The following is a 27,300-nucleotide window of genomic DNA, read 5'->3' as shown; positions in this document are numbered from 1 at the left end:
GCCGGAAGCTCTCCTGTGAGATGGTTTTGGGAGGCCGGAAGTTGCGCTTTCATTGCTCGCCGCTTATAATTGCTCCTGAGGCCTGCGGACCTGTGACTGACGTCCGCTTTCTCCCGCGCTCGGTGTGGGAGAGACTCGCGGAGTGAGAGTAAGGTGTGGCTCTTGGCTTTCCTCGGCGCGGCGCCGGGAGGCAGGAGCGGGAAGTGGAGAGCGGGGAGCGGGCGGCGGCGCGGCGGGTTCCGCGGGCCCCGGAGCGGGGAGAGCAGGCGGGAGGAGCTTGCGGCGTGGGTGGCGGCCTTGGGGCTGTCGCGCCGGGCGGAAGAAGGGCTGGTGGGGAACGGGTTGTGGGATGAGGGCCTCCGGAAGATAAAAATGGAGGTGGAGTGACGGGACGCCAACAGCTTATAAGCCTAAAATCTAAATAGTCATATTGACAGAGTTTAACTGGACACAGAATTTGAGGAATACTTTAGAGGAAAGAAGTGGGAGTGAGGGAAGCGGGGAGAATAACGGAGATGTCTCAAGATTTTAAGGTAGTGATTTTCGGGGCTGCGGACCATCTGACTCATGCACTTGCGGGCTTGTTTGAAGAATGATCATTTTGGGCCACACCCAGACCTCCCCGAACAATACTAGGAGCTGGGGCTCCGGAATATGTATTTCAATCAGCACACCTCTCTCAGTTGATTCCTGTACACTCTAGAGTTAACCACTGTTTCAAAGTGACGCCCAGAGAAAATGGTGTTGCTCTTTCCTCTTATCAATACTGGTCAAGATCACAGCTTTCTATATAGTCTTTTAAAAACTAAAATTGTGCCTGTTTAAAAAAATGCACACAAAACTGAGGTGTGAAGTTAATCCATCATTTCTAACTGGTTTCTTCCTCAGGTTAGCTACTGTTAACTGATTATATCCTTTCTGAATTTTCTACGTATATTCACATTTAAGCAACAGTGGGATCATTTCATGTGTATTGTTCTGAACCTTAAGTTTTTCAAATAATACCTGGGCAGCTTTACATAAAGCATACATAAAGTACTCTTAAAGACTTGCATAGTATTGTTTATAGGCTTGCACAATAGTTTCTTTAACCGGTTCTCCATTGATGGATTTTTAGGTTTTTCCTGGCATGTCGTTTGTTTTGCAAACTGCTGAAGTGTATGCTCTTGCACACACTTCCTTCCCATCTTTGTAGATGCTTACTTAGCAGACCCGGTAAGAGCTAAAACGTAGTAGTAATAGTAGTTTAACGTACTGATAGTAATTTTTAAAAGAAAAAACGTTGTTTTTATTATTCTTGTTAAAAAACAAAATTCAGCCGAGTAAACGTGAAGATCTAATTGTTTTATTAAGAGATTCATGAATTGGGCATCATCCTATGTATCAACTAGAAGGGAGCTCCAAAGAGTTGTACAAAATGGAAGATTTTAATAGGAAAGGGTGGGGCAAGGGAAAGGAAGCATTCGTTTAATTTATATTTTATTTACATACAGGAAGGATTAGTTTCGAACCAGGACACCTTTTAAGGAAGAAAAGAGAATGGTTTTTATGCAGATTACCTCTTTTCTGTGGGGGCCGGAGAGGGCTCACATCGACCACCTTACTAGTTTGACCAGAAAATTCCAGAGCAGTTGATTAAGATTACATTTCTGAAAGAGGTTGAAACTGCAGCTCTATCAGGTATTAAATGTAGGTTTGGTATCATGGGCTTTTAGCACAAGCAATACCATTTTTGGCATGTGAATTTTTTCCTTTAACCCTCTCATGTATTGAAAGAATCAGACAATAGTGTTTAAAAGAGATCCTTAGGGCTTTAAAGAATTGATAAGAATGATTACATCTGCTAACTTCTGACAAGTTTTTGTTTTAGTCTTAAAAATCACAGTTGTCATCAAAGATAAAGGTTTGAAGATGACGTGTAGGAGTCTCTTGGACTAAATAAGTATAGGGTAAAACCCACTCATCATTGAGAGATGAATAGGACTGCTCTTTCTCTCTGATTTCAGTTCAGTAGGGGGCACACATAAAAACAAATATAATGTGGTAAGTTTTTTAATAGATGGGCTCTGGTATCATCAGCTTCCCTTGCAGAGTCGCTGAGAAAAGCCTTGACCAAGGAAATGAACTTTGACCAAGGTAGATGAATGAGTAAGAATTTTTGAAACCAGTAAATAGAGCATAGAAGAGAAGAAAGGACAGGTGCTAAGGCAGTGGGTTTCAAACTTTTTAACCATGACCTACAGTAAAAAAAATCAGTTTTACATCATGACCCAGTATACATAGAAGGGGTAATGGTTAAGAGCTCTGGCTCTGCAGACCATGATTCTGGGACAAGTTATCCGCCTCTGCCTCAGTTCTCTCTTCTGAAGATGAAGACGGTAGTAATCTACCTCTTAGGTGCTTAAGCACCTACCGTAAAGGTGCTTAAGTGTGGTAAGTGTTGGCTGTTGTCAGTAACAGAAACATGTTCCACAGACCAAAGCTTAGCTTTGTTAATTCACTTTTATTTTTCTACTTGATTTCTTTAATAGAAGGGAGGCATTAAGACCAACTGGGATACAACTTGTAGTTTGAAAAATCTCAGTACTAATAATACTGAGAGGTGAGTGGTGAAAGGGTAGAAAAATTTGAGAAACTTGAGTTCACTATTCAGAGATTTGGAAAAGAGTATGGAGATGGAATGGAGAGTTACACCGAAGACAGATGATGAAAGCTTATGTACACACCCCCCAGTGAGGCTGGTGAGTTTGCATTAGCTCTCCAGGCCCATATAGGATAGTCTTTCACTCTTAAAACACGCAGAAACCCAGGGTATTTTGGTTTGCCCTGGGGTATTCCTAGTTCTGATGTATTGTGGAATGAAGCCGAATTGGCTTCTTTCAACAAACACATCTCTCGAGGGAGAGTCCATTTGAAAGCATGCAGAGAACAATGCAAAAAGGACTTTCTTCCGTCATTCATTTAAAAGCAGGTGTTTTCTTTTAAGCTTACTGTAGTCATTTGTAGGGTTTATTATTAATGGGAAAGAAACCCCCAGAGAGCCAAAGCATTACAGGTTAGTGATACTGATTCTTTTATGTAACTGGAATATTTTCTGAGGGTACTAGTTTTTTTTTGAGATAACAGTAAACAAATTTTGTGATTTCTTCCACATTCGATATATACCATTCAACAAGGTAATTAAAACCCATCGTTTTAATTTCATACTATTTTTTTCTACTTTTCCCACCTTTTTAATGAACTGTTTAAAGCATATCAAAGATATGTCATATATCATGTTATCTCTTAAGAAATCAGGATTTAAAAAAAAAATTACCACAATGCCTTTCTACTACAATCAACAGTTTAATAGTATCTCATACCTAGTTCATAATTAAAAATTTCCTGATTGTTTAGGGGGAAAAAAGACAGATGGCTTGTTTGAATCAGAACTTCAGCCACATCCACACGTTGTGCTAGGTTTATACTTAAATCTCTATAACAGTCTCCCCAGTTCAACCATACTCTCCACCGTCCAATCCTTTAGAATTTCCTACATTCTGAATTTGGCTAATTGCCTGCTTTTAGTATTGTTTACTTATTTCTCTACTCTCCATTTTCCTACAGACAAGTAGTTAGCAGATCTAGAAGCTTGATTAATTTTTTTCCCCCCAAGAATGCTTCATAGGAGGTACTGGGTGTTTTCTATTGCTTCACATCAGGAAGTACATACTGTGTGAATGACCCTGTTTTAGAAATAAGTTTGGCCACTGAGTTAAGTGCTGTAAGCTTGCTCCATGTGTTTTTAACCTCCCCCACCCCCACCCATGTTTCATGTCAGTGGTTTTAGCATCTATTGTTGATGCAGACATTTAACCTGAGACTGGAAGGTGTAGTATGAGTCAGTCTTGTACAGAACTCAGCTGTGCTCAAATGAAAGAACAACGTGTGCAAAGGGCCTGAAGCAGGAAGCTATGGTCCTGTTTGAGAAACCAAAAGATCACTGTGGCTGGAGCACAGGGCACATGGGAAAGAACAGAAAGACTAGCAAGGTGCTGAAGGGCTAGACTCCATGTTTATCTTTAGAGCATTAGCAAGCTGGGGAGCAGGGCCTGACACTAGGATATTTTTGTTTTTGTTTTTTTGGTCTTTTAACCCTGGCTGTAGTGTAGAGATTGGATTGAAGTGGAGTTAGAGACTAGTTAAAAGTCTGCTGCAGTAATGCAGGCAAGAAGTAACACTTTTTGGTTTGAGGATGTGGTCATGAAGATGAAGAGTAGGGGTTGTTTTGAAAGGTGTAAGACTTAAAATCTATAAGGTTTGATGATGTAATAATGGAGGAGGAGAGAGATCAAGATGACTCCTGACTTTGTGGTTTGAGCAACTGAAAATAACTACAATTGATCCTTGAACAATGCAGGGATTAGGGGTGCTTACCTCCCCTCCCCCGGTTGAAAACCTGCGTGTAACTTTTGACTTCCTCAAAATTTAAGACTAATCTATACTGCTGAATGGAAGCCTTCTGGTAACATAAACAGTTGATTAACTCATTTCGTATGATATATATTGTGTACTATATTCTTACAATAAACTAAAGGAAATAAATGTTATTAAGGAAGTTATAAGGAAAATACATTTATAGTTACTTATGGGAAAAAAGTCCATGTGTATAGCATCAAGTGTACTAACTGGCGGCATGATATAGTGAAAAAGGATAAGCTTTCGCCTTGGGCAAGTTATGTGACTTCCATGGCTCTTAGACTAGTGTCTTTTTAATAGCACAACACTTTCTGCTAGTGTTAAAGCAAAGTAAACATAGGAAGAGTAGGACAAACTGAAATGCTAAATAGATCCATATATATCAGTTACAATAAATGGACTAAATTCACCAAAGATATAATTTGACAAATTGGATTAAAAACCCAAAGTCCAGCTATGTGCTTTTTACAAAGGACACACCAAAAGCTTAAGGGAGTGTAAAACATTGAGAAAATGCATACACGAAAATACTAACTATAAAAGAAAGCTGGCATGACTATACTAACATAAAATAAAATATACTTTTAAGACAGAATGTCTTAATTGGGATGGAAAGAATCACTACATAGTAATCATTGTATAATTACAGTTCACCAAGATATAGCATTTTGAAGCATGTGTACCTCTGACTAAAAATCCTTAAAATAAATGAAGCAAAATTGGTAGAACTACACTGGGATAAATGGACAAATCATCATAGTGGGAAATTTCATTGCATTTCAATTATTTATAGGTTAAGCTGACAAATCAACAGATATATAAGATTGTAAAACAACAACCTTAACCTAGCGAACATAGACTTTTGCAAGCGTACATTGCAGAATTGATTAAGTAGACCGTGGTGAAAGCCATGACTAATGGGATTGTGCTACAACTTTACTAAGGACATGATGTCACTATGTGATAGAAAATTTTCAGCTCCATTATAATCCGTGGGACCACACCGTATATGTGGTCCATACTTGACTGAAACGTCCTTATGTTGTTGCATGACTATGGTGAAAACCTAGAAATAACTAAAATGTCCATCACACTAAAATATTATACAGCAGTCAAACAAAAAATAATAGTATACTGTTACATGAATGAACCTTGAAGACATATTAAATGAAGTAAGCCAGGCACCTAAGGACAAATATGGCATGATTTAGCTTATATCATGGTACCTAGAATAGGCATATTCATGGAAACAAAATAGGATAGTGGTTACCAGGGCCTGGGGAGAGGGGATTTTGGGGAGTTAAAAAGTTCTGGAGATAGTGCTGTTGATGTACAACATTGTGAATGAACTTACTGTTACTGCATTGTACACCTGAAAATGGTAAATTTTGTTATATAGTTTACCACAATTTTTTTTTAAAGAACTGCAGTGAAAATTATTTTAGTGAAACAAAAATTCCTAAAATTACAACATACCTGCCTTTTTTTTTTTTTTTTTTTAAGTTAAAAGCAACTAAACTATATAAATACTTTTTAGGATTCCATCTGGATAATCAAAACATAGGATTCAAGATGATTGTTGCGGGGAGGCAGGTGAATGGGATGGGGGATATTATGGTTAGGTATAGACTGTCAAAGAGTCTTAGTTGGTGGATGCTTATTGCTTTATTAAAACGAATCAAGTAAAAGTGGGCCATGTATAGATGAACAATGAGAGTATGTCTTGAAGGAAAGGATTGTGATTAATTCTGTGCATTTGAGGTCTAATAGGAAAAAATAAATGCTAAGTGGGGACTTAAGAACTTTTCTGAGTTTGAAATCTTGACTCCAACAATTTATTATGTGGTCTTGGGCAGATAACATTCCTATGCTTCTCTTGTCTTATCTGTAAAAGATAATAATATTACCTACATCACAGGACTATATATGGGCTATAAATATTTATGCTATAAATGGGCTAGTATATGTGCCTGGTATAGAGTAAGTTCTCTGTAAGTTTTTACTATTTGTTTGGATTATCTAATGCTATGTAATAAACCACTCAACAATTTAGAGAGTTAAAACAACAGCCATTTTACTTATTTATGATTCTATGGGCTAAGTTGTGTGGTTCTTCTGGTGGTTTTGCTTGTGTTCTGTCATTTAGCTATAGTAAACAGGTGTCAGCTGTGGCTGAAATGTCTCAAGATGTGTGTTGCTTAGGAGGGTATGCCTGGAAGGCTGGGGCTCAGCTGGACAACTGAGCCTACCTCTCCACATGTTCTTTCTGCGTGGTCTCCAGTAGAGTAGCCAGATTTTAGAGGCCTACAGAAGTACAAAAATGAAGCTATGTGGCCTGGAACTGACACATTATCACTCCTCTGTGACTAAAAATTTCTGACACGTTCTCAATTACGGTGGCTAGAGAATGAGAGAAAGAGAACAGTTTGTTAGCATCTGTGGACCAGTTTTGAGGAAAGACTGCTCCCATTCCTGTACATCCGTTGAATTTAGGATTAATTTCCAGGTGACTATTACTGAGATTATTTGAAAGACTGGCCAGGTCTCATGGAACCCCAGAAGCCTCACTTCTTACTTACGTATGAACTTTCCAGTCTGCTGCCCACAGCTGATCCATGGAACTTCCTTGGGGCCTCTGCGTGCCTATCCCAGAATTGGCCTCACTTTAGTTTCTCCCACTCCCTTTATCTCTAGATAATGTAAATGCTTTCAGAATGGCTTATGTCTCCCTCCTTCCTACTTAATGTATAAAAAACACTCAACAGCTCCAGGATGGTGGACATGTTGTCTTTTCACCTTGCCATGCTGCTGGTAGTTTGGACTTCATGCTTCAGGACCTGGTCTTTCTTGATGGCAATGGCCTAATAACTCTTTCTTTTAAAAAAAAAAAAAAAGACTCCCGTCCTTGGAAATTGAATTTTTTGGTTGAACAGCAGCATTCTATTGATTAAATCATGTCACAGAACCAGTTGGGAGATGTGGCTCATTGGGGACCATTTTTGGAAGTCATTCACACTATTATTAATATTTGTATACAGCATGACACTGTACGATATATGTAATTGTCAGTTTAGACACTGGGGATATATTAATGAAAGAATAAATACAAATCTCTCCCCACTTGTAGCTCATGTTTCACATGATAAATACTTAAAATATATAGTGTGTTGGTAACAAGGACAGGGAAGAAAAATAAAGCAGGAATACTGGGAGTTGAGAGTTGCAGTTTTAAAAATGGGTGGTCATGGAAGGCTTCATTGGTAAACTTGACATTTGAGCAAAGATAAACGGAGGTTCAGAGCTTGAGAAGTAAGGAAGGGTGGAAGCAAGATGACATTTAGGAGGCTAATGCAGTTAGGAGGCAGGTGGCTCTCATTAGTGGAGTGATGATGCAAGTAGGGGGAAGTGCTTGGATTTTGGAAATATTTTGAATCTGCAGCTTCAGAATTTATTTATGAACAGGATGTAGAGTGTGAGAGAAGAAGGAATTAAGGATGACTTCAGGGTCATTGACCTGAGCAACTGGAAGGATAGAGTTGCCACTTACTGAAATGGGGAAGATCACGGGATTAGCCTGTTTGGGGAGAACAGAATTGGTTTTGAAGGTGACTGAAGTTTTGACAATCAAAAGCTGCCTTTTGGAATATTGGTTTTAAAGTACTTATTAAGAACTAAGACTCAGAAAAAGTCTTTTGACCCTCTCCTTTTTCTTGCCTAAGAGATTCAGATGGAAAAACCTTCTCCAGGAAGGAAATCTTAATTATAGTTACTTTATCTTAATCTGAATTGACTATGGTGTCAAGCAGGGGCTGTTTACTAGACAGCCTCCCCTGCAACCCTGCCCCTTGGTTTCCGGGTTGCTTAGCAAAAATACCTGCCATGTACCTTCCTCTCTTCCTCAATTACCTATGAATGGCCCATTCCCACTTTTGAAATCTAAGATGCTATCCCCTCCCCTTTTCTCCTTTGTCCAAAATGTCATATATACCCAATTTTGCCTCACTATCTTTCGATTTTTTCATGCTTATGTGAATTCACCATTTGCATGTATTAAAATTTGGTTTTCTCCTATTAATCTGTCTGTTAATTTGATTATTAACCAACTAGAATAATTTAGAAAGTGGAAGGATAGCCCCCAGTCTATAAGGTTTGAAATGCTAATTTAAAGCTAGCTGCTTTAAAATTGTAAGTTACTCTTGTATCCTATTAGACTTCCCTTTCTGTATGAAGGGAAGCTGATAGGAGGGAGAAATTTTTACTTTGTAATAGTAAGTCTTCTCAAAAGAGTGAGGAATCTTGTTAGTTTTAGCCAGACCATTTGTTGATTTTTCTAGGTTCCTTTGACTCTTTTCCCGATGTGGCTTGTTATTCATAAATTTCACAGATTGTCACTTTTTTTTGCTGAAAAAGCCTGAAGTAAACTCAAGATTATTTAAAAATTTATTTTCCTTTTCTCTGGCTTTTTTTTTTTTTTTTTTTGGGCCAAGGAGAAAAGGTAGGTGAGAATTTTAAATTATATCTTACTCTATTTTAATTCATGATATATCTTTCTTGATGGTATATGTCCACCTTGCTTTAACTCATTTTGTAGGTATTTAGTTGCTATTGACAATAGAAGAACTCTAAATTACTGCTGTTGGAGAGAGAAAAAAGGCAGAAATAATTAACCAGTTAATGGCTGTGGGCCAATTAACAAAAGACTGCTCACATTTCTGAGTGTATATTGGAGCTTTGACTCAGTCTCCAAGCGTCTGTTAGCTGACCACTAGACACCACTGAATACTGCATATGCATAACCTTTCTGGACTGTTGCCTGTAAACAATCAAAAGTAGTAAATATTTCTTCCATACAGACTATGCTCCTATCTTAGAACTGCCCCTACTTCACCTTATTCCTTCCCTCTGTTAATAAGAGCAAACAGGCCATGCATTAACAGTGGAACTGAGGGAAACAGGCTTTGCTAGATTTCTCTGTTTGCCAGGTTTAGTTTATATTGGGATACTAATGGTCCCTTTAAGCAGAATTCTTTTTGTCAGGTAAAGAGGGGAGGGTCAAAGTTTGTTTCTGAATTTTTTGTTTATAATAACCAGCTTAAAATCAGTATCGTAAAAGGCATATTTTGAGGTGGCAAAACTTTGGTCCCCCTCAGTGCCACCTTTGAAACTTTAAAAAGTTTCATATTCCAGAAGCTAAGTTGGTAGATTGCATAGATGATGTGTAGGCTTGAGTTTTTTGTAGGATCTGAACTAGAAAGTGATCAGAAGGGTATCAAGAACTTCAGCATGGATATATTATATTGCATTTGTGTGGGGTGTTCTGACATATTTGTCTTTTTTCTGCTGGCTGCTTTTTTTGTAAATCTCAAGGAGAATTTTCTACTTTAGAAAAGTTTTTGTAATTTTTTTTTTCCTTTTTAGGTTTATCGACAGACTAATTTCTTCACTGCCAAAATGGCTTCATTTTCTACCTCTGCCCAGTGTTCAACATCTGACAGTGCTTGCAGGATCTCTCCAAGGCAAATCAAGCAGGTAAATCATTTTTAGTCATTCCTATTTTTCCTTAAGTTTTTAAAAAATTTTATTGGGAGATGTAGCTGATTTCACTGACTATAGGATTTTATGCAGAGTAGAAAGGATTATTTTTTTTTAATGTCATAGTAGGGGAACTAGTAAATAGTATCAACGTTCATAAATTTGAATTGGTCATTAATTAAATATATGGAAGTTACTGATTGCTCTGTGGTACATTTTGAAAACTCATGTTTTAGGGTGGCTAGTTGAGAATTTGGGGCCAAGTTTTATGTATATACACACGCACACACACATATTTTGTCTTCCTCATTTCATTCTAATTAGCTTTTTTCTTTAAAAATCAAATTTAAATGGTAAATATAGAAAATGTATTCTTAAAAGATTCAAACTTATAATATATTTATCTCAAGTATTTATAGAGACTTTTTTGACCCATCTCTTCCCTCCCCCCACCCCAAGGTAACACTTGTTATTTTGTTATTAATTTGGTGTGTCTGTTTCAGATCTTTTCCTATAACATCAAAATACATAATTTTATGTTTTTATAAAAATGCACAATACATATAGCCTAATGTATTATAAACATGGAATTTGGATTTGATGGGGAAAATGTGGCTTATATAATTAATGGTTTTGATATAATCGTCCATCCCTGGAAGGAAACAAATTAAGAACTCAAAACTTGTATAAAACCAAATTTCAGATTGATAAAGATTTAGATGTAAAAAGTGAAATGATGAATATTAGGAGACAATTTAGGAAATATTTGTGAAACTTTAAAATGAAGGAGGCCCTAAGACAAAGCTCTGGAGGCTGTAAGAGGAAGAGAGAGACAAATACGGGTATATAAAATTTAAAAAACAAAATTGTGTGGCTAAAAACAGACTCCACAATCAAAGTCAAGAGATGACAAAGTAAGTCACTGTTCCTTTTATGGATATGCTACATCTTGTTTATCCATTCATCTGTCAGTGGTATATGGGTTTTTTCATCTTTTGTTTTTTGCGAATACTACTATGGACATTGGTGTACAAATACTTTTTTGAGTCCCTGCTTTCAGTTCTTTTGAGTATATACCTATAGTGGAACTGCTGGATCATATGAAATTCTATGTTTAACTTTTTGAGAAACTGTCATACTGTTTTCCAAAGCAGCTGCACCATTTCACATTCCCGCCAGCTATATATAAGGGGGTTCCAATTACTCCATGTTCTTGCCAGCACTTATTTTTTTCTTATTATTATTGCCACCTTAGTAGGTGTGAATGTGCTGTCTTTTTAAAATGTAATTTTTCAGGAAGGTAAGTAGTAATCTGATCATCTGTAGTTATTTTATGCATTGGAAGATTGTAGTTATAAGTACTAGTGTTTGTTAAAAAAAAGTTGAAGGAGCTTCTCTTGTTTCCTAGGGTTTCAGAAACCAATCTAATTGAAATGTAAATAGCAGGTTTATTTTGTGTTTACATCAGGTACGACCAAAACTGCCACTTTTGAAGATTTTGCAGGCAGCAGGTGCACAAGGTGAAATCTTCACTGTTACAGAGGTAAGCCATCAAAGAAAATTCTGTTTTAAGAACAACCGAGAAGTAGAAGCGGATGAATATGTATGTAGCTCTGAAATCAGTCCTAAGAAAGGAAGTTCTGTGATTTACAGGTTATGCTGCCAGGCAGGAATTAAATGCAGTAATTTTGTGTTATAAATGTGTCAGATACTCTTTTTGAGCACTGTGAGTTATTTTAAACATGCATTTAAATAACTTACTTAGCTTCTTAAGTTTTTTTTTTTTTTTAACGAACAAATTCTATAAGTGGAAAAGATTCAGTATTAAAATGTTAATCTCTTCGAATTGCTTGCATTTAGTAAGGTAAAGATCTAACCCTTCCTAAACAGAAGAAACAGAATTATCAAGCTTTTTTTTTTCTTTGCTTAAAAGCTTAACACCTGTCAGCAGCAATACTGCACTCCTCACCGCTTCCATTATACCTTTCAAGGAAACAATTCTGGAGGCATTTCAGATTTTCTAGAATACTCATATTTCCTTTATCATTTTAAATTAAGTGCATCATTTTGGAATATATCTCCAAAATTCTGATAAGACTTTTCAAAGCATGGATTTTTATATTAATAAAGTTGTTATAAGGAATTATATTACCTCCTTCAATAGCATGGCAGAGTTTGGGTTAAGAAATTAAGTATGTGTCATTCAGGGAGAATGTTTTACTTGGGCAAAAGTCAAACAGAGTCAGTTTACATGATATGCTCTCTATTTTGAATCTTGACTCTACCTGGTGCACAAAGAAGAATTCCCTAAATTTTTTATTTTTAAATATTGGTTCTCAGTATGTGCATTGAGACAGTATGGTATAATGAGAATAGTAGTAATATATACAAATTTAGAGTAGTGTTTTATTTATTATTTTTTTATGTGCCCCAGGCATGAAATAGCTTTGGCCACCAACCCAGGCATCAAGCTAGGATGAACAAAGGACTGTACGTCTGCTTTCCCCCTGACTGATATAAGAACAGCACCACAAATCAGGTCTTTTTGCCCATTGCCAGGGGGTTAAAGTAATGTCTTAGAAGATTTTATTATATTGTATACTTAGAATGGATTTATTTTTTCTGAAAGTTGGACAGATATACATATGAAACTTCCACCTTTTTCTTTCAGTAGGCGCTTTTCCTCTAGATATTTGATTAGATGTGAGAACTTTAATACTGGGACATGTTGCCTGGGATGGAGGGGAGCCCAGGAGCATCATTACTCCAGTGTAATGGGAACAGTGTCAGAAAAAATTTTCTGTACAAATATCTAATAATTCTTGAGACATTGGGGCCTAAAGATAAAGAGAGCTGCTTTGGTGTGCTCGTTGTAATTTGCGTTAATACAATTCTTACTGCCATTAAGTGAACTTAATTATTAAGCAATTAAAAAATCTGTTACATGGAGAAAACATTAGGAAAAAAATTTAGAGAATTTTTAACTTGAATAATGAACTTGTCTGTGTTCCCTTCTATTTTGTGAACTCTGAAAAAAGCCATATAGATGAAAGTTTTGATAAAACACTTAGAATCTGTTTTATACACTTATAGTGCTGATGGCTTTGTACTTCATTTATCAAAAAGAATTAAGTGAACACATAAAAAACCTGTAGTACTTATGTGCTCTTGGACTTGGAAAACATTTTATGACCTAGGCAAATTTAAAGTTTATTACTTTTAGTAATAGAACAGACCCCTTTATTTGGACTGGTGAGAAAATTTTTTAAGCAGATAGTAGGTAAATTCACCACTTTTTCTCATTGTCAGACCAGAACATTTCTATTATAAAAAGTAAGGGTCTGTTAATGTGATAATAAGTGGATGAACCTAGTAGTTGGGTGTAACTATCCTGTTGTAGGACCCTGGACTCCTTACAATCAGTCATGTTCATAAATATGTTGTCTCTTTCTCTAGGAAACTTAACTGACCATATCTCCTCATAATTAGTGTGTTTTTGGCAGCAGCTAGACATATCTCTTCATAGTATTTTATTCCCATGCAGGTCATGCACTATCTAGGCCAGTATATAACGATGAAGCAGCTTTATGATCCGAGAGAGCAGCATATGGTATATTGTGGTGGAGATCTTTTGGGAGAACTACTAGGATGTCAGAGTTTTTCTGTGAAAGATCCAAGGTAAAAAGAGACAGAGTTTCTTTATCTTTTTGGGTTCTTATACCTAATCACTTATTCTCCATAAGTCATTAATTTATTTATTTCTTTAGTCAACAAATATTTAAGGGCCTACATATGTCAGGTGACCTCTGGGGCACTGAGAAAATAGTGAGCAACAAACATAGTCCCTGATTTTATGAAGCTTAATTAAAGAGTAGTGAGACAGGTGCTCTTACCCATCTTAATCAAATTATCACACCAATACATGGTAAAATTATACTGTGATAAGTGTTACAGAAAAGAGGTGCATGAAATTGTGTTCTGGGGTGTGGTTAAGGGTCTTAGGGGTCAAGGAAAGTTTCCTTGAAGAAGTGTGGTATATAAGCTGAGAGCTAAAGGATAATTAAAGAGTCAGTTAGAGGGGGCTGATTTGAAGGAGCACATCCAGCAGATTGAAAATCATGTGTAAAGGCCCAGGTAGTAGGGAGCTTGATGTGACTAGGTTAGAATTTTGTGAAACAGTTGTTGGAGGGAGGAAGAATGAGCTGGTGAGGGATGTAGAATTACTGAGCAGTTTGAGGTTGATGAAGAGCTTCATAAAAAAACAGAGCTGCTGTGACCTGTTGTGTGAACTTCTCTAGCTGCAGAGATATTTGGTTATTTATACAATCAAAAGCTAATTAGTAATTGAGAAGTCAGTGTTCTCTTTGTTTCTATAGCTTTGTGCAGACTTTCTTCTGAGCTCATTTATTTTGGTAAAACTTCCTTCCACCCCAACTCCCTAATTAAAATGTAAAACTTAACTCCTAGAGGGAAGGAATAGTCTATAAAGGAAGTCTTCCCACTTGGGTTACTATTAGCTAAATAAAATGTAAATTAGTTAGTTTTTTAATGGGGACAGAATAACACAAGGGCTTGAGCATTAACATCTTGATATTTTAATAATTAAAAAAGATATATTCTGGTGAAAAAATTCTGCCTCTCCATATATTATGAAGTTGGGAGATAGCGTATCAGAAATACACTTAATAGAAAGCCATGGAGTTATTAATTTTTTATTTTATCTCTTCGACAGCCCTCTCTATGCTATGCTAAGAAGGAATCTTGTCGCTTTAACCACTGCTACTACAGGTATGTCACATCGTATTTTTTCAGTCTATATCATAGCTTTGAGTTTAAAGGGGGCAAATGATGGGGAAACAAGAAAGATCAAGATGGAGATAGAATGCTGTCTTGGCATGACCGGGAGGGATACTGTCACACAGAATGTGATTACTGTGTAATTAAGTTTTTATTGCAAAAATTTTCCACTATACTAAAGATAGATTGGTATAAGTGACGTGTGCTTTTTAGACTTAGTAATTGTTACTACTTGGCCATATTTGCTTCATCTAGACATACTTTTAAAATCTAACAGATAAGGACTTTTTTCTTTCGAACGTATCTAAAATGCCATTATTGCACCCAGCAGTTAATAATAAATAATAACTGCGTAATACTATCCAATAGCCAATTTATATATAGTTACTCCCAGTTATCTCAAAAATATCTCATATTTTGCTTGTTCAAATCGGGATGCAAAGTCCACACATTATATTTGGTTGGTTCTCCTTTAATCTATAAAACTTAATGCTCCTTTTGTTTTTATGTCTTTTATTTTGTGAAGAAATGGATCATTTGTTCTGTAACATCTCCTACATTCGAGAGTTTGGAGATTGTATTGTTTGATGTTGTTTAACATGTTTCTCTATTCTATTTTTGGTAAACTGGTAGCACTTGAATAGGTTCAAGTTTAAATGTTTTGCCCAGAAGGTTTCATAAGTGGTGCTTTGTAGCTTTACATCAGTCATGTAAGGTCTGCCTGTCCCTCTTTTAGTGATGGTAAGATTCTGTGGGCTCACATGGTGTAACCTTGACCCATCTCTTAGAAGGGTCCCCCAACAACATTTCACCTAATGGTTTTAGCTCTGTTATTTTAAGACCAATTTGTCTAAAACTTTGCTGGATTGCATTCCTTTTAAGTACTGCTCTCTAAGTTTAACTTATTAGGTATGAGCAGGAAACTGGCTGCTTTGGGTCTGAAGTGTGTTGTGTTAGACAGAACCAAATTAAACTGGAAACTACTGAAATATAACCCTATATCTCATTTCCAAATAGTGAAACTTTTTTCTTTATTTCCTCTTAAAGCCCTTTTGTGAGCTTCAAATCAGATTTTAGTTAATATTGTCCTTTGAAGAAAGCCCAAGTTTGTAATCCCTTTAGATTGGCAATCTTTCAATAGTTTACTAAAACAAATAGCTTGAAAAAAATCTATTCCTAATAAAGGTTTACACTTTAAAGTATATGAAATTTAAATTATATGAACTTAACATTTTTGGTTTCATTGAACCTTTGCCCACTTCACCAGCTGTAAATTTCTGTTTAAGAGGGAAGGACTTGCAAATGATACGGTGCTTTATTGAAATTTAGTCACTTGTGAAATAGCATGGCTTTTCTGGGATAGTCACTACAGGCTTGGAATACACAGAGGATTTTATATTTTCTACTCTGCTCTCAGTAAAATTTGTTTTCTGATCTGTTTCTTGAATATCTAGAGTGCATAGAAATCTCGCTTTTACTCTCATTTTCTTTTTTTGCACTTCCTCTGCAGAATTTAACATGCCATATGTTAAAACGAACATTTCTGTAACAAACATTTCAATTGATCTTCACAACATCCCAGTAAGGAAGGTCTGGGGATAAAGAAACTAAAGATTTTTTAGTAGAGTGATTTGTCCCAGATCAGGTGCCACTGATTAAGTGGTAGAGGAGATATTATATTGCACTCTTCACCTAGGTCCCATAAATGGTAACACCTTACTTACATAACCATAGTACAATGATCAAAACCAGGAAATTGCCTCAAAGGAATTCATTGTTCACCCTAACTTTCACTTGGATTAGTACTTGTAATGTTACTTGTAATGGCCATCTCTGTTGATTTTCATAAAATGGGTTGCCTGTTTTATTTAAAAGGACAACTATTTTCTATATTGCCTGTTTTATACCTTTGTAAACGAGTTAAACCTTTTATTTTGATGGTTGAAGAAAATGTCATTATTTGAAGCGAAGGTGGTTCTTTAATAAAACCATTTCTCCAAATTTCCACATACATACTAATGAAATGAAATATATGACAAATGTTTTATTTATATTTAAATTCCTTTGTACATTGTCATTTTCCCAGACAAGTTCTTTTTGCTTCTAATTGTTTAACCTGAGTAGTAGGCTTTAGAACACAAATGACAATTATCAAATTACTTTACTAAAGAAATGCTTCATGAGCATTGTATAAATTGATCTTTAAAGACCACTGTGGTCTAAAATGCTGTCTTTAAACTTTGCAGTATCTCCATTTATCTATAAAAATGCTTCTAGAAATAATGCTCTTTATAATTACAGTTTTGAAAATGTTTGCTTTGAGAGACAACAGAACTGTCATACCAGTTGTGGGATCAGTATTCTTTCTCTGGCAGTCCGTATTAGATGAGGATGATATTTTCCATCAGGTCTCTCTCTGCACCTGATAGTAGCTGATGAACCCAACTTGCGATAGACTTATTTGTATGCATTTCAATTATGTATAGCCTCATATAATTAGTGGTCCAGGTGATTAAATTCTCTGTAGTTCTTTTCCTGTAGCTAAGTTTTTACCTTCTATTCTGCTTGAAAATTTTCCAAGTTCTTTTTTTATTTATTTTTTTATTTATGCCTACAGCACTAGGTGGTCTCCCATCCAAGTACTATCCAGGCCTGACCCTGCTTAGCTTCTGAGATCAGACATGGGGCTTGTTCAGGGTGGCATGGCCGTAGACCATAGACCATGGCTCCACTGGGGCGCAGACCCAGGACCTTCTGCATGTAAAGCAGACGTGCTAACCGCTACACTATGGAACCACATCTAATTTCCAAGTTCTTGAAATACATTTCTTTGAGACTAGCGAAGAATTTCTCTCAGGTTATTGTTTTCTTTGCTTCTTTTTATTAGCCTTGAGAAAAACTTACCTGCTTCCTCTTCCTTCTTAGGAAATGTTTATAGTAACTGGGAAAAATAAGACTTGTTGATTAAAAAAATTTATTTACATTCAAATGATGGGAATTTAATCTGTGAAATCATCGACATTTAGAATGTAAGTTTACATGAAGATGCTGTTGTGTTATGAAGCAAGTGAAGAAAATTCCAGATTTTCAGATTTTATAACCCTTAATAACTTTTTAACATTTGAAAATAAAAATTAAATTAAAAAGTCAAACCTTTTTTGTTGTTTATAAGTTAGAAAAATCTGGTAATTAACCACCTACAGGAAGAGATGATAAAAAATATTCCCCATTATTCCCTGCTTTGAATTACTTTTCACATTAAAATTTGAAAACTTGCTATGGAAGAATATTTTGTAGACATTTTTCATTTTCCTTCAGATTATATTTTGGTAATATATTTTGAATATAGCCTGCCTTGGTTTTTGCAGTTTTTACTAGTTTTGATTTTTTTCATTCCTTTGGGTGAGAACCTTGTCCAACCAACATGGAGAAGTAATCTCTAGGGACCAAACCTGGCTCCAGGGCTGTTTGCTGAGGTCCTTTTTGTGTGGAAAGAATGGTTATTACCAGGGAAGGTTTTCCTTTTGTTTTACTTGCTATCCAGATGCGGCTCAGACTCTCGCTATCGCACAGGATCAAAATATGGATATTCCAAGTCAAGACCAACTGAAGGTAAAATCACCGCATGGTGACTTCTTTTGTTGTACAGAGTGGCCCCTTCTCTGTACCTATGGATCTTGAACTCCCAAGACCTTTTGCTGAATATGGTAAGAATTTAATAAGAAAGGTTCTTGGGAGTTCACAGACCAGGGGCAGAGTGAACATTCTCTCTGTTCTGCCCGTAACAGAGTTCCAGTCTCTGAGTCTTTCTTTGGGATGTAGCACTTCTGATCTTCAGTTCTTCCAGTTGCATTTTCTTTGGGGTTTGTGTTTGCACCTTGTGTGTATGTGATGGTGTACGTTCATAGTGTTTGAGGGAACTGCTTTATTAGATTTTAACAGGCTCGTTGCAATTCATGTCAGGCCATTTCTTAAAGCTTCCCCAAACCTGGGAAAACCTTATGATCATCTTGGTATATAGTGAGAATCTCACGTTTTCTGAATTATACCTATTTTTTTTTAGTAGGCTAAAGCCTTTATATTGATAGGCTGTTTTTAACGGTAGATTTTGGTCTTTTATGCAGAGATTTTTTACCCCCAGGTTTGGGATTCTCCTAGCTCTGCTCACAGTGGGTTGAGGAGAGACGTTGCTTTTATTTGGTGATTGTTGTGAACTCCAGAGTTCTCTTTCTTGTGCGTAACTCATTGTGTTGCACACTAACTGGTGAGCCAGAATGGAACTGCTACATCCCCTGGTCTCAAGCATTTCTACTGCACTGATAGACGCCTCTCTTCTTTTCAGCAAAGTGCAGAGGAAAGTTCCAGTTCCAGGAAAAGTATTGAAGAAGGCAATATTTCCACACTGCCTACCTCACAGCATAAATATACAAATTCTAGAGAAGGTAAGGTTTGGATTAAGGCTGTGTAAACTTTTTTTCTTTTTGACTGATGACTTCTAGATATGGCATCTATCTTAATTAAGCACTAGCTGTAATTAATACAGTGACCTAGAGAAGTAAAAAAGTCTGCCTCTTTGCATATGAAGTAGGAGGGACATATGTCATACTTATTTTTCATTCTTTTCAGAAAACCTTTTTTTCACCCTTATCACCATTTTTAACTTTGAAGAAGATGGCAGTGCTCTTTTAGCAACCCATGACTACTGGGATGGAGCAAGACTCTTCCTTTGGCTAGCATGCTAACAAAAGATAGCTACACATTTATCAGTTTGCCACCTGGTAACTTAGCTGCCTTGGTTTTTTTAAATCTTGGCACCCCTGTACACACTTTGTTTTGATTTGTTTGTTTGATGCAAATTTTTATAGATTTTTTTTGAAAGTTGCAAAGATGATAAAATATACTTAGTATCTCATAGCCAAGAATGAGACATAAGAAACCTAGTAGTTCCTTTGCCCTTAAGTGGAAGTCATCAGATCTTGGCCATCCATACTAGATATGGTATGGTCAGGTTAAATGAGTTAATTGATATTTTGGAAGTTTTCCCCAAGCCCTACTTATAAAATATCTCCTAATTTTTTTTTTCTGGCAAAGATGTATAAAAATTCCTCAAAAGTATTTTACGACATAATGGTCTCCAGTCTAGGCACCTGGCTCACATGTGGAACAGTGGCACTCAGATATCTAGCAACATCCTGGAGTTGTACTATTGAAATTGTTTTAAACATTTAAGGTAAAATGGAATTAATTTATCATGCCGGATTGTTTTGTTCACATTGCATTTGAGTATAAACTAAATTTTGGGCTCCCTAGTTACCTTGGAAAGGTTTATTTCAGTCTATGTGGCATTAATGTATAATTTTGTTTCTTTAAATGCAGATCCATATTTTCTACTTAGAAGTCTGTTTAAAATATAAGAACGGCCAGTTTATGTCATTTGTGATGTAAAATTTGAATAAATTTTTAATAAATAGCTTAGTATTTGCAGGAAGGTAAGTAAGTAGAGAGGAGGGAATTTTTATGTGTGGAAAGAATAGCCTATTTCCATTCCTTTTATGAGAAGTTATAGAGCTTGGGTAGATGACGATAACTGTAATACCCATCTTAGGAGTTTGGTTTTTGATAATTTCAGCAATGAGTAAGTAAAAAGGTAGTTGAAATTTCCCTGAGCACAGATCTGCCTTTTAATAAGCAGGATCAACATAATTTATTAGTAGGTGGAATAACCTTTATTTCTAGCAGGGACCCATTTATTGTAGAAATTTCTTCAACCATCTGTACCTTAGCACATTTAAACACCCGTGGTTGCCATTGGTATGTCTGGTGCATTGGGAGAAGAGGTAGAGGAGAGTAAGAAAGTAGGAAAAGAATAAAGTGCAGCAAAAAAGATTGCCTGATGAGAAGGAAAGAAAAGAACTTTATACAGTAACAACAAACTTATGTTAGTAACTGCCTTGAATGTCATTTAGATGTATGACACAAGGTCTTTTACTTGGAATAGGTGGGGGCTTTATGTGTTTTGGATTCGCAGTACGTTTAGATATAGATGGCTTACCGCCAAAAGAGCCCGTTGATCCAGAAGGGACATATGCATATATTTATTTAAACAATGTAGAGTTTAACATTTTTAGTGGTTATTACCTATCAAACACAAATTATTGAGGACTGTCCCAAAATATGTGGTGCCAGTGAGACTGCCTTGACAACGTTTTGATTGCCTTGTGTCATGGTCTGTACTGCCTTGCTTCTGTCTTAAGGGCTGGGCCACTAGGTCATCACCATTTGCAGCCCAGTGGATCAAGCCATTATCAGATGCCATGTACTAGAGCAAGTCATTGTTTAGTTATTACAGTGGTAAGAATGTTTAAAATGAAAATAAATGACCATTTAGAAATCCTTTTAGAACAATGTCATTGTTTAGATGCTTTCAGAGTTTGGATTTCTTGATAAATGATTGTCTTCTTCTAGTGTCATTACTTGCTAATGAAGGCTAAACAGGGAATGAGATTTGGGCTCTGCAACTGAGACAGGGATTTGATTTCTGATTCTTATTGGGAATAGGAATTTCTTTTTACTTATCTTATGAAAAGATTGTAAGTATTATAAAGAGAGAATTTATTTTTAAGGGTTGTGTACATAGTTATCATCCTTTTCATTTGACTTCTGTAGATGAAGACTTAATAGAAAATTTAACCCAAGATGAGACATCTAGGCTGGACCTCGGGCTTGAGGAGTGGGATGTAGCCGGCCTGCCTTGGTGGTTTTTAGGAAACTTGAGAAACAATTATACTCCTAGAAGTAATGGCTCAACTGATTTACAGACAAATCGGGTAAATTTCACTTTTGAAGAGGAACTTTTTTTTTTAAGAGTAGCAGTCTTGTTTACTCTTGACCACACATTGCATTCTCTAAGATTTCTCATACAGTGCTATGACTTTAAGTGCCATCTGTATGCATATGATGCCCAAATTTGTATCTTCAGACCTCTCCCCTGAATGCCCAACTTCCATATCCTGACTACTCAACACCTCTTCTTAGATGATCTGACATGTAACATGTGCAAAACGGACCTCTTTTTTTTTCTTTTACCGAACGTTCCTATCCAGCCTTTTTCACAAGTCTACCCTCTACCCAGTTATTCCAGCCAAATATCAAGGGATATGATTGATTTCTTTCTCTGTCATATGCCACACTCAGGTTTTCAGCAGATTATTTGATATCCAAAACATCCGAAGTCTAACCAGTCACTTTTTATTATTTCCACTGTCATACCCTAAATCAAGTCATCATCTTTCTGCTCCTTTATCTTATTTTATATTCTGCATTGCACTTCTCACTTCGTAAAATGATTATCATGTTTTATGCATGTATTTATTGACTCTATCCCCACTGAAATATAAGTCCAGGGCTTTTGTATTATTGACCACTCTACTCTATTGCCTAGTACCTAAAACAGTATCTAACACATAATAGGCATTCAGTGAGTATTTGTTCAGTAAATGAATGGACATATAATGGCAAAATAATAAGTTGTTTCTTAAGAATGTTATAGAACAGTGTGTCATAAAATGTCCATAGTTGAATGCAGAAAGAATTCAGAAAGAGGATAAAGTTTGAGCTACCATCAGTATTTCTCACATTTCTTCCATAAACATTATTGATCATTAAAGGAAAGAATATGTCACAATTAATAGAATGTTTCCTAGGTTCTCAAAATTTCATGTGTGGAAAGGAATGAATATAGAGAGTGGATTCTATTTATTCGAGCAACTGTGAGTCTTTAGTTTTCAAGCTCTTCAAGAGTATTGTTTCTCAGCTGTTATACCTGGTTTACTGTTAAAATAGAAAATTCCTCACCAGGCACCCTTATATTCATCCATTAGCTTTTACATAATAGGTGCCAAGTAGCTGTCTGTTGAATGAATAGATGTCAATTAGAGAAAGGCTAGGTGTTTTTTGGAGATTTGTGAGGATATTGAGTTTTGGGTTAATTTATGTTCATTCATCTCTGATAAGCCTCTGATTACAAAAACTCATGTTTGTTTTTTTCTGTTAGGATATAGGTACTGCCATTGTTTCAGATACAACAGATGATGTGTGGTTTTTGAATGAGTCAGTATCAGAGCATTTTGGTGTTGGAATAAAAATTGAAGCTGCTGATACTGAGCAAACAAGTGAAAATGGTATGTCGTGGAAATATTTCACATTGATTGTATTTATGTGTGCATAGTATAATCTCTTCACATCTGGTGACTTGACCTATACTATACCTCCTTGTACAACAAATGATTCACATAATCTCCTCTCCCCTTTCCTTTTTTAATCTTTTCCTATATCTAATTTAAAGGTGCACAGTAAGTTAACAAACGCTGCCTTAAAAATAGGATAGGACTTCACAAGTAAAACTCCTTCTTTGTTAGAAGCAATAAGCTACCCTTTTCCTCCTTGCCTAGTCTAATTGTAGAGTTTTTTTCTTCTGGAAAACTTGCTTTGCTAACAAGGCAAAGTTCTTAATGGCCACAATAGCCTGTAGGAAAAGAAAATCCTTTTTTGCTTGGACATCTCAATAGCTTTCATAATCATTTTAAACCTAAATAGAAATAGATGAGTTCTTTCTACATATTACAGAGTTTAAATATGGAGAAAGAGGAAGTTAGAACTCACAGTACACATGGTGCGAGCATACCAAGAGGAAGAGTTATACAAGCAAGTGCTCAAGTCTCAAAAGAAATTGGGCACCAGATCCAGCGCCTGACATGGACAAGATTCTCAGTAAATAGTCACTGAATGAATATAGCAAAAAACACCTAAATTGAGTTACCCCTTCAATGTAAAGGATTTTCAAAGGAATTTGGGTTCCTAGAGGATATTTTGGTACATTTGTGGTAGGCAGATAGATGCTTGGGTGCTTCTAGTTATATGGGCAGCATTAGAAGGGAATGCAAGGCTGGAATGAAGACAAAGGTGACATTTGGAAACTTCTATAGAGATGGGGCTTAAAATACTTGAACTTTTGCGAGAAGTTGCTATATATAGGGTCATAGTTGTATTATAAGTTACTGTGTCAGAAAACTAGTGTTTTAAGTTTTAGAATTTTAAATTCTAAATTTAAAAATTTACAGGACACTTCCCACATTTCTTTTTGTTTCCTGGTCCATGGGCATGCTGTTATAGGATACCCAGAGTATAACATAACAAATTGTACTTTTGAATATGAATTAAAAATTTTAAATACTTTGTTTTCATTCTTCACACCTAAGTTCTTTATTTTATACAGTGCTTTTATAATGCCTACCTAGATTCCCAAGACAAATTTCCACATTTAATAATTTTTTTCTTTTAAACTCTGATAATGTTTATTTTCTTTAAAGTCATAAATTTGGGTACCCTCTCCCTTCTGAATGCCGAAGACATTCAGTAACTCTCATGCTAGAATCATGGTTTTGGTCTCGTATGTAAATGATCTCCCTTTTAAATGGTAGTGATGCAGGGAGAATGTGAGATTTTGTCTTTTCTGCTCTTAGGTAATAACCTCATGTGAAATAGGTAAACCTTCCTAATGAGATGTCTTTGCTGTCACAGGTGATTGAAGCAGGAAAAAATGATGACCTTGAGGACTCGAAGTCCATATGTGATGATACTGATGTAGAGGTTGCCTCTGAGGTATGAATCTTTAGTAAAAAGCTGTTCTGTACCACCCACGCCTTCAGATGTCAGTGTGCCAGCAGTTCATTGAAGTGAAGAATGCCATTTCCCTTATTTTTATCTACCTTTCCTGGGTGTTAAGAGATGTTGGTTTCTTTATGTTTTGTTAGAGGTTTTTATTGGAGTTTGAGAAGGAGATGAGCTGATCTGCTCCTCTTCCTACCTTGAAAAAAGACAGCGGAAATGCCTCCCTGAGTACCTTTCCCCCACTAGCTGAACTCTCTTGACATGATGCAGTGGGTACACAGTTATTCAGAATAGTCCCGCACTACTTTTCCTACTAAACAACTCTCTAATGTCCAAGAGACCTGTAAGCTATCTAAAATTCTTTGTCAAGTATAAAAATATTATCAGTACTTTCTTAAAAAGAAACAAAATGGCTTAATTTCCACACAGGTTTATATTAACAGAGGGCTAATAAATGAAGAATTAGTATTAAAGCTGTTAGGTAATAGGTATGGATTTGTCACCAGTTAACAACTCAGGTTGTCAGTTGTGTTCCTTGGTTTTCTATTTTCATGCTAGTTCCCTGTTTTCCTTTTAGTACTTCCCTCAGCTAACTCACTGTGAGAAAAAGGGTAGTGGGGGAAGGAGAAGGAGAGGATGTTACATTTTGCTCCTTGGGGATAGAAAAATTTTAGATTTTTTTTTTTTTTTTTTTTTTTTTTTGATTGTCTCTGGTGTTGATCCTCCACCCACACTCCCACCCCATCACTGTTGACCATTATGGTAATTCATTGCAAATTATCTGTCTGCATAGCGAAGTAATAAGTGGAATATATTGGTTCATTAAGTAAATGTTCTTGACCATAATATAAATAGCAGAGATCAGTGTTGCCATCTTCATCAGATTTCTTTGGCTACTTGGGCCTAGAAACCCTATTAAGCAAATAGACTGTATTTTATCAAATCAAAGATGCCATTGAATTTAATAACCCTTATTATTTTATGTACTACTAGAAAAGAAAAAGCAATGCCAATTAGACCATGATACACCATCAATTATGAATTCCACATCTTTATGAAGTTCATTTGAGTATTTGTATAGCATTTCAGATGAGATCTAAGGATCTGCAATTGGCAAGAATACTTTGAAGCTTTCTGGAGAACATCCCAGTTTAACAAATGGTTGTGTCCCTGCCTCTTAGTCTAGGCAATTGAGTTATAACTTCTAAACTTCAAGTACTTGGCCTCCATTCTGCAAGTAATCAAGTAAGCCTGTGTCAAATCATTGATCCTGTCAAAGCCAGGCAATTATCCACATTAAATACTCTCGACTTGTTCCAGGTAGCTATCTTTGAACTAAGCAAGGCATATAAAATTTATTGAGCTCTAGTGTCTCCTAATTTGAATATGGAGAAGTAGGAAAAAAATCACTTGGCATTCAAGGACAAGAACATTCATTTTTCAGAGGGTGTGATCTAGACATACAATTAGCTACTTATGATCCCTGAGAGCAGTGAGAGAGCATGAGTAAATTTAGTAGTTTTCAAATCTTATAATTGTAGGGTTTTTTTGCCAAATTTTTTAACATTTCTTAAATTGATAGGAAAGAATGACAGAGTACTATCTCTCCTTCATTCTTTAGCCTCCTGCTCAATGAGTTGTACAAAGAGAAAATGACCTAAAAAGAAGGCAGTGTGAAAAACAAAACAATGTAAATTCCACTGAGACTAGATAGCTTTCTTTAATATAGCTATATTAAATTTTGGCTTAAAATGGCAATTGTATCATTGTAAAACAAGAATTCTTAAGAGTTTCTTACAGATAGCTGTAGAATTTGTTTTAATTCTAGGCTAGACCACTCGTGCGTAATGTCTAGACTCTTACTAGCTTAGTGAGATAATGAGAATTTGCCCTACCCTCCCTTTTTCTCAGCATCATGTTCCCCACTGAAAATTAATTGACTGCACTTGTTTTTATAGGATGAGTGGCAGTGTACTGAGTGCAAGAAATTTAACTCTCCAAGCAAGAGGTACTGTTTTCGATGCTGGGCCTTGAGGAAGGATTGGTATTCAGATTGTTCTAAGTTAACCCATTCTCTCTCCACGTCTGATATCACTGCCATACCCGAAGAGAAAGAAAAGGAAGGAATTGATGTCCCTGATTGCCGAAGAACCATATCAGCTCCAGTTGTTAGACCTAAAGATGTATATGGAAAGGAAGAAAACCCCAGACTTTTTGATCCCTGCAACTCGGTGGAATTCTTGGATTTGGCTCACAGTTCTGAAAGCCAAGAGACCATATCAAGCATGGGGGAACAATCAGCTAACATTTTAAACCAGAGAACAGTTATGGGAAACATGGAGGATTGCCGTAATCTCTTGAAGCCATGCAGTCTATGTGAGAAAAGACCACGAGACGGGAACATTATTCATGGGAGGACAAGCCATCTTGTCGCTTGTTTTCACTGTGCCAGAAGATTAAAGAAAGCTGGGGCCTCGTGCCCTATTTGCAAGAAAGAGATTCAGTTGGTTATTAGGGTTTTCATAGCATAGCTAAATCAGTGAATTGCAGAAATAGTAACAGTGCCAGGTCACTTTTCAAAACTTCTTTATCGAGCATCTCCACTAGTGCAGTCATTGTATCTATTCATTTATTTATATAAACATCTTGTGTCCCAGGACATTTTTGCTTCTAAACTTATGTGGAAATTGAGAATGAATTCTTTAGAACTAGATTATTAATTTGGGGACTCCATTAACATGAAAAGATACGTTAATCACTTCATTCTCCCTTCAGAGATGAGGATCTGGCGGGGAGCAACTACTAGTATAAACAAAAATAATGATCATTCATTCACTTACCAAA

At 36.2% G+C, this 27,300-nt stretch overlaps 1 protein-coding gene and 1 non-coding gene across 9 annotated transcripts; one reads left to right on the top strand and one right to left on the bottom strand.

The window, feature by feature from the left end:
• MDM4 (MDM4, p53 regulator) lies at positions 1 to 27,300 on the top strand. Of its 8 annotated transcripts, XM_025040477.1 has the most exons (10): positions 1 to 153; positions 9,877 to 9,987; positions 11,459 to 11,533; positions 13,535 to 13,668; positions 14,723 to 14,778; positions 18,332 to 18,399; positions 19,130 to 19,229; positions 21,454 to 21,614; positions 24,367 to 24,447; positions 26,415 to 27,300. In XM_025040477.1, the coding sequence occupies exons 2-10, from the start codon at positions 9,910 to 9,912 to the stop codon at positions 26,985 to 26,987; spliced, it is 1,326 nt and encodes a 441-aa protein (XP_024896245.1). In that variant the 5' UTR covers positions 1 to 153; positions 9,877 to 9,909; the 3' UTR covers positions 26,988 to 27,300. The 8 variants fall into 8 exon arrangements, 3 of the variants coding, with proteins under 3 accessions (XP_024896245.1, XP_015453349.1, XP_015453350.1); XR_003043429.1 differs by lacking the exon at positions 21,454 to 21,614 and having other exon boundaries at positions 26,415 to 26,462; XM_015597863.2 differs by lacking the exons at positions 21,454 to 21,614; positions 24,367 to 24,447; positions 26,415 to 27,300 and adding an exon at positions 22,841 to 22,962.
• Positions 12,412 to 12,554, bottom strand: LOC112471843. The gene has a single exon (XR_003043444.1). It is a non-coding gene; the product is annotated as a small nucleolar RNA SNORA48 (small nucleolar RNA).

Source organism: Pteropus alecto, unplaced genomic scaffold (assembly GCF_000325575.1).
Source record: "Pteropus alecto unplaced genomic scaffold, ASM32557v1 scaffold359, whole genome shotgun sequence".
NCBI classification, from domain to species: Eukaryota; Metazoa; Chordata; class Mammalia; order Chiroptera; family Pteropodidae; genus Pteropus; species Pteropus alecto.
Note: the sequence above shows the minus strand (reverse complement) of the source record. Positions and strands in the feature narration are given on the sequence as shown.